Genomic DNA, 15,664 nt, shown 5'->3' with positions numbered 1-15,664 from the left:
CCATCAGGACACTGTCTTGGTGAATATTCACCTGTCTTTTTGTTTGTTTTTTAACAGAGCTGCAGAAATAATTTAACTTAACACTAAACAATGTATTTTACCTCCATGATTCATATCGGCAAAGCAGATTGTCTGATGATGAAAGAGGTTGATATGCCTGCATAATTAAAACTTGTTTACTTCTATCAGCAAATAAAAATGACTGGGAATTATATAAATCAACTGATGTAAGTTTAACTGAAGTGAAGATGAAATGTGTAGAATGGTGATACTATGGGACCTGGGGGTAAATGTATCAAGCTGAGAGTTTTTCGGCGGGTTTGAAAAACCAATCAGATTCTAGCTATCATTTATTTAGTACATTCTACAAAATGACAGCTAGAATCTGATTGGTTGCTATAGGCAACATCTCCACTTTTCAAACCCGCTGGAAAACTCTCAGCTTGATACATTTACCCCCTAGTGTTCAATAGGCTCATTTCTCTAGCTATACAATGTACCAAAAAACCTTAAGGGAAACTGAGAGATACTCAGATATGTGCAAATATAAGCTGGCTAGCTGGATCGTGCATGTGCAGTGAAGCTGAAAGCCCAAATATGGGCTTTCAGTTCCACTAATGTGGATTTTTTTTAAATAGATTAAATTTATTAAAAAATGAAAAAAATAATAAATACCTTAATTCGGTAAAAGTGCTTTAGTCTCAGAATTAAGCATATTTTAAATTATTTCAATCTTACAGCACAGGTATTGTAGCAGTATAAGTACCTGTACTAAATTTGTTACATAGGCTTCCTTATGTATTCAGTTAAATTCAAGGCATCTCCATGAATCATCATAGTTGATGGGGGTTATCAGCAGCAGGGGCGGATCTAGAAAAATGCTGTACCCGGGGCGATTTAGGGGGCGCAATTTAGGCCACGCCCCTTTCTAACATCTTAGGCTGCCGACGGCTGCACACTATGTGCAGGTCCGTCCAGCCATGACAGGCAGGGACAGTGTGCTCCCCGGCTGCTCTGATTGTGTTTTAAACACAGTCAGAGCAGCCGGGCAGCACACTGTCCCTGCCTGTCACGGCTGGACTGACCTGCACATACTGTGCAGCCGTCGGCAGCAAGTGTCTGCTAGGGTAGGCGATCGCCCCGATCGCCCCCCCATGGATCCGCCACTGATCAGCAGCAAAATCATTGTCATTGCCAGCAGTACCCTTTTATGCATTTGGCGAAACTAAAAATAAGCCTGCTTGTAGGTAATTGTGCTTTTTCGTCCATTGAGAAGTCAGATCATTTTTTCTGCTCTGTGACATTGGGCAAGCTACAGAATCTTATTTGTAAAAGTTGTACCAAGTGGATGGGGCGTGGATGCACCAATGGTTAGCTACCAACAGGCTCCAATTATGTCAATTTAGCACTACTTAAGGTACTTTTTTATATATAAACTATATATTTAGCTATGCTTGTAGTATATACGAACATACCATAGCAAGACGAAGGATGGGGGGATCCATTCCTCCCTCCCTTCCCTTATTTGTGGGCTGGGGTGGCAGGACCTACTAATTTAAGGCAAGGTAATGGGACCTATAAATCAACGCTGGGGGTGGTTTGGTAGCTATTGATTGAACATGGAGCTGATTTTGGGGAGAAGGATGGCTATTTATGACATGTGAATATTAGTAATTGTATTTAATAGTTAGTGCTATTTGCAGGAAGGGAGACCTAATTATTAAATGTGGGTGTGTAATGCCAGGGTTGGCTGGGGTTTTCTAAATTTTGTCCTGCCTTTCTTTTCAAATAGGGCACCAACAATCCAGGAACTAATTAAGCAGGATCTGTGCTTAAGACACCAGCAGCAGATAGTGAAAGATGCAAGAACAGGTAGGAGAGAGCAGGACAGCCTGCCAAGTGTCATGAATCTAGTGGGGCATTCCTGAATTTGGGTGACTGTACCACCTACTCAGGATTTGGTCCGACTGCAAGGACAGTTGGAAGGTATATCCCGCCTCACACTGCTTTGCTCATGAAGTGAGAGCTATGTGCAGCTAACAGTAGTGCACACAGTGTTGCCCGTGTATTTGTCTAATATGATAGCCATATTAGAACATAGGGGCCCCTCTGTCTTAAATGCCCCATGCCCCTTTGAATCTTAATCCAGCTATACCAAATACACACGTACACACATAAGACATTTGCAGTACTTACATGCTGAATTTAGTTATAAAAGCTGATTTTGGCAGAGCCACATTGAAGAAGGCATCTTTTGATATGTTGGCTCGATTAACAGCTCTACTGGTGATGACATTATGGGCAAAGTGAGAAATCACTTTACTGTTGATATTTATACTGTAGTCTTCTATGTTATTAACTGGCTGAAAAATACAAAACATGTAAATGAACATAAACAAGTTATTAACATATGTAAAAGTAAAAAGACTTTGGGCTTTCTGCATGGAATGTGAAGGTATTTGCTGTCTGTGATTGTCAAAATTCTCTCTCTTTACTTAAGTTATCCATCCAGAATAACAACACAATGAATGAGTGCACATTCCTGAGTTACTTATAAAGAACAGGTCTTTGCCTCACCAATTATCTGTGATCCAAGATGAATTGGTAGCACATTATTTCAAAGTGCTGTTTTCACATTCTTTCCACATAAAAGTCATATTGCCATTATTCACCTATGTAACAAAGCACATTACAGTGTACTTTCTAATTATTGACGAGGATTATTACTGCTTATTGGTTTCACCCAAAACAGTATCAAAGTCAATTCCACAGACATGATTTGGAAATTTTAAACCCTATTTATGAGCAATTGATGTGTTGTTTTTCAATGCATATTTAGTCTATGCAAAACATACTATTTTCTGTGCGGAATATATAGTCATTGAAGTCAGTGGAGGCATTGGCAATAAATTGTCATTATATCCATACCTTTACTCCCCACACTAAGCCCATCCCTGCAGCAGAATGGACTTATATGCACAGAGATAGTTAGGTTTTGTGATTTAGAATAAATACTTTTTTAATAATGTTAAAAAATTGGCATATTCTACAATTTGTTTTAAAAAAATGTCTGTGATAAAGATTATAATATTCAATTTTCCATGCAGAGAGTACCTGAATTCACACATGTAGATTTAATAGTTAGCCATCAACAAAATAAATTTCCCTGGACAGAACTCCTCTCCCACCTCATGTGGCCTGATATCAGTCTTTGTCTAAACTGTCTAAGTTGCTAGTTCAGTTTTAGACCTTTTGGATACATTTTCACTATATAGAACTGACCATTTCCTGTGCAAGGGCTCCACCCATAGGTGTGAGTAGTAAGGATGTTCACTGACCCCAGTGTTTTGGTTTGGGTTTTGAATCTGTATTAACTTTACCGTTTTATTTTTGCCAAAACCACTCGCATGTGTTTTGGTTTTGTATCTGTATTTTTTTGCAAAAATTGCTAAAAATGCTATGATTACATAATTTTCCTCTTTTTTGTTCCTACATTATTATTAACCTTAATAGCATTAATTTACAGCCATTTCCAGTCACTTTTGATCACCTCACAGGTCACAATATTAATTTCATCCAGTTTAGGCCAAAGACTGCAGCGAGCTGGTTACTAAACAACAGAGCAACAGCACAAACACACAGCTGTTTATAGCACATCTATGAAAACATTGCCACACAGCAGTGGCAGAAAAGAAAAGTGGTGCAAGATGGAATTGTCCTTTGACCTTCCCACCCAACCTTATGTTGGATATTAAAAAAAACATGTTCAGGTTAACAAACCAAGCACTTTAGTGACAAGGACTGACACTTTTGTGGCTGAAGTACTTGGTTTGTTTGGGCCCCCACAAAACAAGCTATCAATGTGCTTATGGCAGCTAAGCTAACAGTGCTTTCAATGAACTCCACAGTGGCAAGATGTTGTTGTCATCATCCTCAGCCTCATCCCCACCCTCATCAGTGTGTACATTATCCTTACACAATATTAATTCACCCCTGATGGAATCCACCATTACAGAAGTCTCTGTACTTTGATGTAATTGCCGGTAAAGGCCTTCATTTTGGAAGTTGGAGTTCATTTTGATGAACATTATCCACATTTTTAGGAAGTAGCCTCCTATGTCGATTGCTGACAAGGTTCCTGCCTGTGCTGAAAACTCTTTCTGAGAACACAATGAAGGGTGGACAGCTTAAGTATTGCAAAGCGAGTTTGCACATAGGTCTCCAAATTGCCTTTTTTTTACTCCCAGTATGTAAAGGGACAGTCTGACATGTCTATTTGTGCCCTGCCATTAAAATAATTCTCCACTATTTTTTGGAAGTTGATAGTAGGAACAGGTGGAGTTATGGCAGAGGTGTTAAGAGTATTGGACAATTCTTTTAGAACAGACCAGATGTCAAAATATTGTGCCGACTCATCGGCATCACCACTGGGTCTCTTGGGAAAGCTAAGCTTTTTCCTAGCAGCAGTTGCCTGAGAAACTGAAGGAGGAGACGTTGTTGTGTCATGTACCACGTAAGTTGTCAACTTGCTCACCAGGAGCTCATTGCTTCTCTTGAGATCTGGGTCAGTTGGAAAGGAAGAGAAGACATAGCTCTTAAATCTAGGTCAAGCACAGTCACCAAAATGTACTGATCCGATTTCAAGTTGTTGATAACTCTTGGATCCTGGCAAAGCAAATAAAGTACTTACTGTACAAGTACGAAATACTTAGCAGAATTGCTTTGTTTCATCTCCTCCTCCTTCAATTTTTCGAGCAGCTTTTCCAAAAGACTAATTACTGAAATCACTTGACTCATGCTAGCAGTGTCTGAACATGTGATTACTTCAAATGGTTTAAGCACCTTGCATAACATGTAAAGTATTCTCCACTACACTGGACTAAAGTACATTCCCCCTCCTTTCCCAATGTCATGGCTTGTTGAGTAAGCGTGGATGGCTTTTCACTGTTCCTCCATCTTCTGAAGCATATAAAAGGTGATATTTCACCTTGTTACCATCATCATCATCAATTTACATAGCACCAGCAAATTCCATAGCGCTTTACAATTTGAAACAAACAGCAATAATACAATACAGGGTAATACATACAGGGAGAGAGAGAGAGGTAAGAGGGCCTTGCTCGCAAGCTTACACTCTATGGGACAATGGGAGTTTGATACACAAGGGTTAGTGCTACATCATATTGCATATTTTTCCAGCTAGAATGCAAAGGTAAAATGTATTGGTTGGGCTGTATGATCAATCACACAGCAATGTTGGTCAGGGAGGGACTTCCACAAATTCAGATACACATACTAGAAGAGTGTGCAATTAGAGTAAAATATTAAATAATTGCTTTTTTCAAAAGATGATTGACATTTGAGTTGAGTACAAATGCAAGTCAGTGTTTTTTGTCAACAAAGCTGTTAGATCATATACACACACTACAGTGTGCAATTTGAATAAAATAGAAAAAAAATATTTTTTTGAAGCAAATAATAGCTGAGTAATGACAACTGAGTAGAGTACACGCTGTCAGCCAATGATTTAGGTGTTGTGTTGCAGGATAGAATATGATTTGTAACTGGAGAGTGACAAAAACTATGCTAGCTCCCCCGTGTCTGTGTGAGAAATGGTCCCAGATTTCCTGGGGAAGGAGGGACTTATGTAATCCAAAACCCAAAGCTATACAATTGTATTGCACCAAGTAAAACCCTTTTACTAAATAGTAAAACAAATAATCCATGTTTGATTACTGTGGGAAAACATGGTATTAATATCACCTCAACCTGGCTGCACCTCGTTTCTCACTAACTAAAGACTATAAAAACATATAATTTTTCTAGCCTTCTGGTTCTCCATATTTGTCAGTCATATGTAAGCTTGCATATATTCTATTTTGAAAGTAATTAAAATGTCTGCCAGCATGTATTGTAATCTTGCAGACTAGTCCATTGTTTCAGTCTGGGCAAAAGGATTATTGTCCACCAGTCCTGTATGAATGTACATCACACCAGGGGGACTCTTGTCTTTGTTTAGCTGTGTGTCTGTGTGTGCTAGCATAGGGAAAGGGCCCACAGACAGAGCTCTATGTTCAATTACAAAGAACTGTGCTGTGTTTTTAAATGTAAATGTGTCTGGATTGTGATCTCTCCTGTTTAAACATGTCGAAGTCAGCTAATTGAATAAAGTCATTTCAGTTAATATCTAGCAAACTTGATCGTCTTTGTCTAAAAATTATGAGTAGAGCACGCTACGGCGTGGAGAAGCGTATCCAGATGCAACACGTGGCAACAACAGGGTTTACACATTTACATGCATGCACACGAACATACACATTTGTAATTAGTACACATTAATTGTAGTTGCAACACATAATTATTTTTGTCGAAATGTAGCAATATTTATGGTTAAGGTTATAAGTAATATACATGTTAGTGAATTCAAAAGTTCAGGTTGTAGGAAATATGTCTTGTTTAGTATCATTTTAATACCCTATTCATCCGCAGTTGTTCGGTTCATTAGGTGAACGGATCGCACATTGCATACTCTAGTTAGCAATGTTAGGGAATAAATGTTTAAAATTATACTGCCTGTATAATGTAAATAGACTATACTCCCACAGTATCCATTAAAACCGAAGGTGGAATTAGGGGTGTATCCTGTTATTGAGAGGCTGTTGCAACAAGGGATTTTATTTCGTACATCAAGCACAGCCAATAGTCCCATTTTCCCTATGAAGAAGAGTGGGGGGAGGGGCTATAGATTAGTCCAGGATTTAAGGGGAGTTAATAAAGTTGTTGAGAGCCAATTCCCCGTAATGCCCAATCCAGCTGTCAACGTCATGCATATTCCACCGTCTGCTAGTCACTTTACTGTCATTGACCTCTGTTCTGCCTTCTTCTCAGTCCCTCTTCACCCTGACTGCCAATACCTTTTTGCATTCTCCTAAAGGGGGGTGCAATACACATGGACCAGACTTCCCCAGGGGTTCATTGACAGCCCTAGTCTTTTCTCCAAAGCCTTACATGACTGTTTACAATCCTTCCAACCAAGCAATGGATCTGTTCTGATTCAATATGTGGACAATTTGCTGTTGTGCTCTGATTCGTTTAAGTCATGTTTACATGATACTAAATTGTTGTTACTTCATCTCTCGCAAACAGGGCACAAAGTTGCGAAGGACAAGTTACAGCCATGTCAGACTAAGGTTAAATACTTAGGACACTGTCTCACCCAAGGGCTAAGACACTTGAGAACGGACAGAATCGAGGCAATACAACACATGACCCTGCCGCAGAACCAGAAGCAAATCCGTACCTTCTTGCGGATGTGTGGATCCCAGGTTTTTCTATTCTAACGTTACCATTGCAAGAGTTAGTCTCTTCATCAAAATCAGAACGTGTCATACACACAGAGGAGTCAGAGTAAGCATTCTTTAATCTTAAAGATAGCCTGACTAGAGTACCTGCATTGGGAATACCCAATTATGAAAAGCCCTTTGAGCTATACTGTACGGAAGCTGATGGTTGTGCAGCAGGTGTCCTCACTCAGAAACATGGTGATGCTAACAGACCGGTAGCATACTACAGTGCACAATTGGACACTGTGGCAAGATCACTCCCAACATGTCTAAGAAGTGTAGCAGCAACTTCTCTTCTGGTAAGTAAGAGCGAGGACGTAGTATTAGGACATGATTCAACTGTCTATACAGCTCATGCGGTATCACCTCTGTTGAATTCAGCTCAAACCAGACATGTCTCTTCAGCTAGGTTCACAAAATGGGAACTAGCTCTGATGACACCCTCAAACATCACCATCAAACGATGTAGCACTCTCAATCCAGCTACATACCTTCCATATGTGCCTCGAGAGGCACAAAGGGTGGGAGGTGAGTAGACCCTGGTTGGGGATGAGTTTTGCAGGAATACTGATACGCATGATTGTATGGAATATCTGAACCAGACCTGTACTGCAAAGCCCGACATACATGACACCCACTTAGAAAATGTAGATTTTACGCTTTATACAGACGGGAGTTGTCATAGACAGACTGAGAAGGGAGAACTTTGCACTGGTTATGCTGTTGTAGACGATCAGGATGTTGTAGAAGCTAGACCCCTTGGCCCAACTCACTCAGCCCAAGTGGCCGAACTAGAAGCATTAAGGAGAGCATGTGAGTTAGCAAAGGTTAAGTCAGCTAATGTATATACTGACTCTAGGTACACCTTCAGGGTAGTGCACGATTTCGGGTCCTTTGGCATCTTAGAAACCTTACGACAGCAGAAGGGACAGCAGTAGCACACTCACAACACATAATATGACTTCTGACAGCAACACAGTTACCCAAGACAGTAGTCATCATAAAGTGTAAAGCCCACACCTCTGAAGAAGGCCCGGTGTCATTGGGCAATAACAGGGCGGACAAAGCTGCTAAATGGGCAGCAAGGCAACCTATAACTGTATCGACAGAGACAATAATAGCTTTTCAGACATTAGACACGCAGAAATTGATTGAAATGCAAAATTTGTGTTCCCTACAGGAAAGGGCGGTCCGGAAGGCGAAGGGATGTGTTCAAGAGTCCTCGGGACTCTGGAAAGATGGACAAGGTAGGCCTGTGGCTCCCAGAGCATATTACCCAAGTCTGGCTGAGGCAGCACATGGTCTGACTCATCTGGGTAAAGAAGGTATGTGCAAAATAGTAAGAGCATACTGGTGTGCACCTGGCTTTTCCCTCAAGCCGGTAAGAAGGCAATGTCCTGTCTTACTTGTTTGAGAAAAAAATGTCGGGAAAACTATACCAACTGAGCCATCCCATATCCCTTTTCAGGCAATATAAATTGACTATATCCAATTACCACCTTGCAGGAATTTCAAATATGTGTTAGTATGTATAGATGTGTTTTCCAATTGGATAGAAGCATATCCAGCAGCCACTAATACTGCTGTGTTTACTGCAAAGAAAATTGTTCAGGAATTTGTGTGCAGATACAGTATCCCTAGAATCATAGAAAGTGATAGGGGTACCCACTTTACTGGTGATATCTTCCAGAACATGTGTAAGCTCATGGGAATCAGTAGCAGGCTTCACACCCCTTACCGACCACAAGCCAATGGTAAGGTGGAAAGAGTAAACGGTACTATTAAGAACACGCATGGTAAGATAATGGCTGAAACTGGGTTGGCGTGGTCAGAAGCTTTGCCAATAGTGCTCCATAGCATCCAAACCACTCCCAGACCTCCTCTTAATCTGTCCCCCTTTGAGATACTTTTTGGCCGACAACCTCATTTAATCGTAAGTCCTCAAGATGACTTGAAGTGTAACAATGAAGTGAGTGTGCAATATCTCATAAAAATGAGCAGACAGCTAAAACAACAACAACAAAAACTAAAAATGCTGTCACCTGGCATGCCATAAACGAACTGTTATGATGTTGAATCTGGGGAATATATTATGATCCACAATTTCTTACGCTCAGGTTGTTTAACAGACCGTTGGGAAGGCCCGTACCAAGTGTTGCTGACCAGTACCACATCACTGAAGGTTGCAGAAAGAGACACTTGGGTCCATTCCACCCACTGCAGGAAAGTCAGTAATCCGGAGAAAGTACAAGATAAAGTTGAGACTGACGACACTGATCTGTCACTCGTAAATCTGTTCCGGGAGACCTAAAGCCTGCAATCAAGACACCTGAGCCAAGGACGTTGCCCAGACTATCCTCCCAGCAATGGAGTGGCAATTTTTGTTTTTCTTCTGTTTCAGGATTTTTCTTGTTTTCATTTTTTATAGGACCCTATTTTTGTGAAGGAGAATGGAAGACAGAGGCAGGATCTGGTAGTGATACTGATGAGATGGAGTTGGAAGAAAGGTTGATAGAGCCCACAGCGCAGCCCATTATCAAGCTTGGTCCAGGGGTTATGAAAAGGTCTGCTAGCTCTGGAACTCAGAGACACTGTGAGGGGTATTGTCTGATGAATATTGTATTTATAAGCACTGTGACTCCCTAGTTAAAGAGAAATGCATCCAGCGATGCCAGTCCATAGTAATCTGGACATGGGCAGGTATCATCTGGAGGATTATCACTCCCTAGTGGGTAAGGTCCTAAACCAAATTTAGTGATGGGTGTGCTCTCATGTGCCTCAGGGACAGCATAACATAGGACTAGTGCCGTTCCCATTAAATTTCTCTGAGATCCTTGAATTAAGGGGAGGGAGGTCCATAGAATGGACGTACAATAACACTAAGTTCCCTATTCTCAAACTTCGCCAATAATTCTTAGACTGGTCTTTACTGTGTCTAAATATCTCACATGTAAAACGACTGGAGAATTGGGAAGCTGACCTACCAGATCAGACAATGGCTCGCCACACTCATTTTGGAGGGAGACTTGCAAGGTCACCAATAGGCAGAAATGTTGATGGACATCATAGACTAGGATGTGTAAACAGCCATAAGAAAGTATCCATTGGAAAAGTCTCTATAGGTAATTGTAAGAATGTTATCCATGCTAAAACGTGTCTTGAACAAATGGAGACACAAGGCATGGTCAGTTTTGTCAGAATTTTGTGTGATATGATCAATGGTCATACTGCACCTTATGTTCTCCCAGATGATGTGTACTTTGTTTGTGGCAGAAAAGCTTATTACTGGGTAACTCCGAGTTCCAAGGGTTTGTGTTTCTTAGGTAAACTGGTTCCTGAAATCATGACTGTTACACATGAAGAAATGGTTGGTATTCATAAGACTACATCCCCACCATACATACACACATAGTATGAACATCGTGGCAAAAGAAATATGATTCCTGGTGAAGAACCCATAGCTATAAAATTGATTAGTGAAAGCTCTGGCTTTCAGGTTATGGTTGCTCTAGATCCCCCCAGGATTACTCGGGGAACTTTAAATGAACTGAAATGGGAATTTCGAAGGTACCATAATTCTTCATTATATGAGATTGGAGAAAAGGTGGCAGGATGATTCTCATGGTTGAATCCTGTGAAATGGTTCTCTGGTCTAGGAGAGTGGGGTGCAGGAAATGGTTGCTAGCGTTGGTAAGCTCCTTTTCCTTATACTTGGCGTCATCTTAGTAATTGGCTTATGTGTCAGATGTGTTCCTACTGTGTGGAAGTGTGGAAAGCAGTCTACTGAGGTAAACACTGAAAATGAGACTGAAATGGTGGTGAGGGATACGGAAATCATGGTCTGTGAAGAAATACATTACAATCCTGACATTGAGAATGCGATTAGGTGATAGTTTATTAGACTATCAAAGAGTGGAGCTGTTGAAGTCAGCTAATTGGTTAAAGTCATTTCAATTGATATCTGGCAAACTTGATCGTCTTTGTCTGAAAATTATGCATAGAGTACGGTACGGCATGGAGAAGCGTATCCCGCCGCAACACGTGGCAACAATAGGGTTTACACATTTACACACATTCACACGAACATACACATTTGTAAATAACTCATATTAAAGGTAGTTGCAACACAAAGTTATTTATGTTGAAATGTAGCAATGTTTATGGTTCATATTAAAGTTATATACATGTTAGTGAAACCACAGGTTCAGGTTACAGGAAACATGTAATGTTTAGTATCATTCTAATCCCCTATTTATCCGCAGTTGTCCGGTTCATTCGCCGAATAACTCTAGTTATCGATGATAGGGAATAAATGGTTAGAATGATATTGTCGGTGTAATGTAACTAGACTAGTTTAAACTGGATTCTTGGCAAGAAAGTTGGAATGCATCTCCTGGAGAGCTGACCCCCACCCTTGGATATTTTCATTTGAACGGGCCAATGACCTGCATTACACTGGACCTTCCTGAAGCCTGGACCTCTGGAAGCAAGCCACATAATCTGTATTGTTTTACTGCATTCACTGACTGTATATAAGCAGGAGCTTTGGACCCAGTGGCCAGTTTACTTGACCACAGCCTTCAGACCTGAATAGCTGTACCCTGGATCCAGAGGGCCTGCGATAAGTAACGGCTGTACTTATTTTATTCTCACTTGTTACACTTGCTAGTTTTTGCTAACAAATATAATTGTGCTTTGGAACCACATATACGGAAAGTGGACAATCGTTATTGGACAGCAACTAGACGCTCATAACAGGCACGTCTTCTTTGCTTCCAACGCCAGTGATGGGCAAACACCGCAGATGGTTGGACATGGGGGATTGTGTCGCAAGGCTACATCATAGATCTAGCCCTAATCCCACCACCGAGGTTCTTCTCGACCCCTATCCCCCCTTATCCCTTCAGGCGCAAGGAGCTTCAGGAAGCTTTCTAGAAGTGGCTGACAGCTGATGTCATTGTTCCCGTCCTAGCACAGGAAAGAGGCCTGGGGCTTTACTCCAGCCTCTTCCTAATACCAAAACAGGGCGGATCCTTACGCCCAATTTTCTCTAAACAAGCAGGTAATAACTCAAAGGTTCAAGATGGAGTCCCTTCAGACTGTCATCGCAGGAATGGAGCAGGAAGAGTTCCTGGCTTCCATCGACATCAAGAATGCTTACCTCCATGTCCCCATATGGAACTGTCATCATTGCCTCCTCCGCTTTGCGGTAGGAACTTCTCGCTTTTAGTTCAGGGCCCTATCCTTCAGCCTAGCTATCGCTCCCGAGTGTTCAGCAAGCTGATGGCTGTAATGGTGGGCCTCCTGCAGCAGAGGGGAGTCACAATAGTCCCCTATTTAGACGATCTCCTCCGTCGGCAGAGCTCTTAACTCGCCATATTCAGATCTCCATGCAGTTCCTGAAGGCCCATGGGTGGTTTCTGAATCTACCAAAATCATCTCTCATTCCAGCTCAGCAAATGCTCTTTTTGGGTCTAGTGTTCGACACAGTGATTCAGAGAGTCTATTTACCGGAAGCCAAGGTCTGCGCTCCCTTGCGCAGAACCAGGACCTTCCTGGCTCGACCAGAGGTATCCCTCCTCAATTACATGAAGCTTCTGGGGACCATGGTTTCAGTATTCGAAGCTGTAATTTTTGCACAATTCCTCTCCTGCGCTCTCCAAATAGAGGTTCTTCGGAAGTGGTCGGGATCTCAGGAGCATTTGGACAGGCAGATTATTCACCTGTCGAGACCCACTCGCCTCTCTCTGGCATGGTGGTTGTCCAAGCAGAATCTGGACAAGGGCCAGACTCTTCAGACCGGCCCTTGGACCTTAGTTACCACAGACACAAGTCTGTCAGGCTGGGGAGGGATAACAGGGTCCCTAAGATTTCAGGGACTCTGTTCCCCTCAGGAGGCCACACTCTCAATCAATATCCTGGAACTCATAGCAGTACACAGGACATTGACGAGGGCTCAGAGGTTTCAAGCAGGGAACCCCATTCTCATACGCTTGGTTAGTCAAAACTGAGATATCCACAGGAGAGGAGCGGCATAGTAGGGGAGGAGAGTGAAGATCAAAAAAGTTGATAAGTGCCTAAACTCTGACACCCACCAGTGTCCCCCAATGGAGTAAGAGAAATCAATTTTACGGTGAGTTAAAATCCTCTATTTTAATTGAGTCAGAGAAAGCAAATGCAACAATGGCAAAGTTTAAAAATCAATCGTTAAGACAGCTCGTTTAAGACTGCAGACTTTGGTCAAAATTGGTGAAAATTTGGACAGTTGCAAAGAAATCATTAGAAAATGGACTGGAAATGAATGTAAATGCTAAAAATAGAAATATAGGAGCAAAAACAGCTTAACATCACATCATTTGACCTATTCATTACCGATTTTTCACAATGTTTAATTCAATCCAGATCCAAAACCAAAACCTTTCAGGATTTTTGGGAAAAAGCAGTAACAAAACCAAAACACAAATAAGTTTTAGAACCAAAACCACATCCAAAGCCAGATCCAAAACAGTCATTCATTGCGGCGTACACAGGCAAAATGCCACTGTATAGGTCATTGATACGGCCTCATCTAGAATACTGTGCTCTATTCTGGAGGAATCTTCAGATATAAATACATTAGACACACAGAAACGGTAAGTGAATAGCCTCCCATCAGAGGTGATAGAGGCTAATACAGTAGAGCAATTTAAACATTCTTAGGATAGAGATAAGCATATCCTGAAAAAGAAATAAGGATTCAGTAGGGTTGGAGGTTACCATAGGCTAAAAAATGAGCAAACTAGATGGGCCAAGTGGTTCTTATCTGTTGTCAAATTTAAATGCTAAACCAAGGTGTTTGCAGTGTGCATTAGGTGTGCTTCAAAAATTATCTGCAGATTGCAGACTTCATAACGCATTGTGTGAGAAACTTAACCAATTCGTTTCAATCTAACCAATGGGCTGTGGGTCACTGAGGTTAAGCAACCTGTCATTTTTTAATACAAAAGATAGGAAATTCCAGTGGCAGCAAGAGTCTTCAAATATTTAAAATATAAGTCAATATATAAGTAATATATAAGTAAATACACTCTTAACTACCTGAACATGGCTGTCAGGCTTTTAAAAAATAAGGAGCAATAAATCTGAAGGGCAAAGGTAGGCAAACAGTGGCTCCCCTGCTGTAAGTAGAAGTCCTTGCATGACAGGGCATCCTGGGACTTATAGTTCTAATATGACTGCAGTCCAAACTTGATCACATTTAGTATTGGCTAACCCCTTTGTTATTTATTCTCTTTGCTATCTGTTGTCCAGTACTTGTTTTGTTAGCCACTAATCTCCTGTCTGGTTGCCTCTATCAACTTGTCTTAATCCAAATATGTGTTAACCATTCCGCTGACTTTTCTACTGTCCCTATTCCAAGTGTTCACCTCTTCTACTTTACTCTTACCTTGCAGGTTAACCCCTCTGATCTTTTATTCCTCTGTGTTAACCACTTATGCTGTATTGTCCCCCCTCCTTTCCCCCTGTAAGCTTTTGTCCTCTACTGTTCTCTTTACTTTTGTCTTCCTATATCTAATGTGTTGTTTCATTCTTACGTGCACAACTACTGAAGCACATTTTTGGAGCTTAAATATTGATAACTATGTATACATATAACAACACATACTGACCTGAATGTTTCTCAGTCCTTCAGTCAGGTAGTTACTATTTACCAGAGACAGAACATAAAAAAACAAAGTATAAACCTGCAGAAAATGACCCATTTTGCAAATGTGCCTTGTCTTTCTGGCAGAAAATTATTATAGATAGTATCAGGTAGTAGGTCAATAATTAATGGAATGTCAAATATATTGCAGCCCCAGCAACAAGTAGAAGTCGGTTGTACACCACTCTCCTATTGCATTTGTGAATTAAAACAAGATATTTTGTGTTTTATATATATATATATATATATATATATATATATATATATATATATGTATATATATATTAGAGATGGTCACTGACCCCCGTGTTTTGGTTTTGGATTCGGTTTTGGATCTGGATTACTGTCGTGTTTTGGTTTTGGTTTTGCAAAACCGCCATTGCGTGTTTTGGTTTTGATTTTCTTTAGATTTGCTTGCTATTTTGTTGGAAATTCAATGTTTTTGGGCCTAAAATAACCCAATTTAGTGCTCCAACTGTTTCATAGATAAGTAATCTAATTGTAGAGGTAATAAATCATCCAATTCCTAATTCCTGGTAGGTAGGCCTTCATTTATTCTACACACAAAACAGATTGTCTTCCTCTTCATCTATGCATATTGACAATGCAGCCATCGTCTTTGGATGTATATTACACC

The 15,664-nt window shown here is 40.8% G+C and overlaps 1 protein-coding gene across 4 annotated transcripts in view; it reads right to left on the bottom strand.

Annotated features, from left to right (window-relative positions):
- LOC142099562 (inter-alpha-trypsin inhibitor heavy chain H3-like) overlaps window positions 1-15,178 on the bottom strand; it is a 214,513-nt gene extending 199,335 nt beyond the window's left edge. For 3 of the 4 annotated variants that reach the window (XM_075183112.1, XM_075183111.1, XM_075183113.1), the window contains exons 1-2: window positions 14,993-15,177; window positions 2,197-2,363 (exon numbers count right to left, since the gene is read on the bottom strand). In XM_075183112.1, the coding sequence (XP_075039213.1) occupies window positions 2,197-2,363; window positions 14,993-15,085 (260 nt within the window). In that variant the 5' untranslated portion in view covers window positions 15,086-15,177. Of the gene's footprint in view, window positions 1-2,196; window positions 2,364-14,992 lie in introns of all 4 variants that reach the window. The other variant, XM_075183110.1, reaches the window with a different exon arrangement.
- Window positions 15,179-15,664: the final 486 nt, after the last annotated feature.

This window comes from Mixophyes fleayi, chromosome 8 (genome assembly GCF_038048845.1).
Source record: "Mixophyes fleayi isolate aMixFle1 chromosome 8, aMixFle1.hap1, whole genome shotgun sequence".
Classification (NCBI taxonomy): domain Eukaryota; kingdom Metazoa; phylum Chordata; class Amphibia; order Anura; family Limnodynastidae; genus Mixophyes; species Mixophyes fleayi.
The sequence above is the reverse complement of the archived record's forward strand: the minus strand, read 5'-3'. Positions and strand labels throughout refer to the sequence as shown.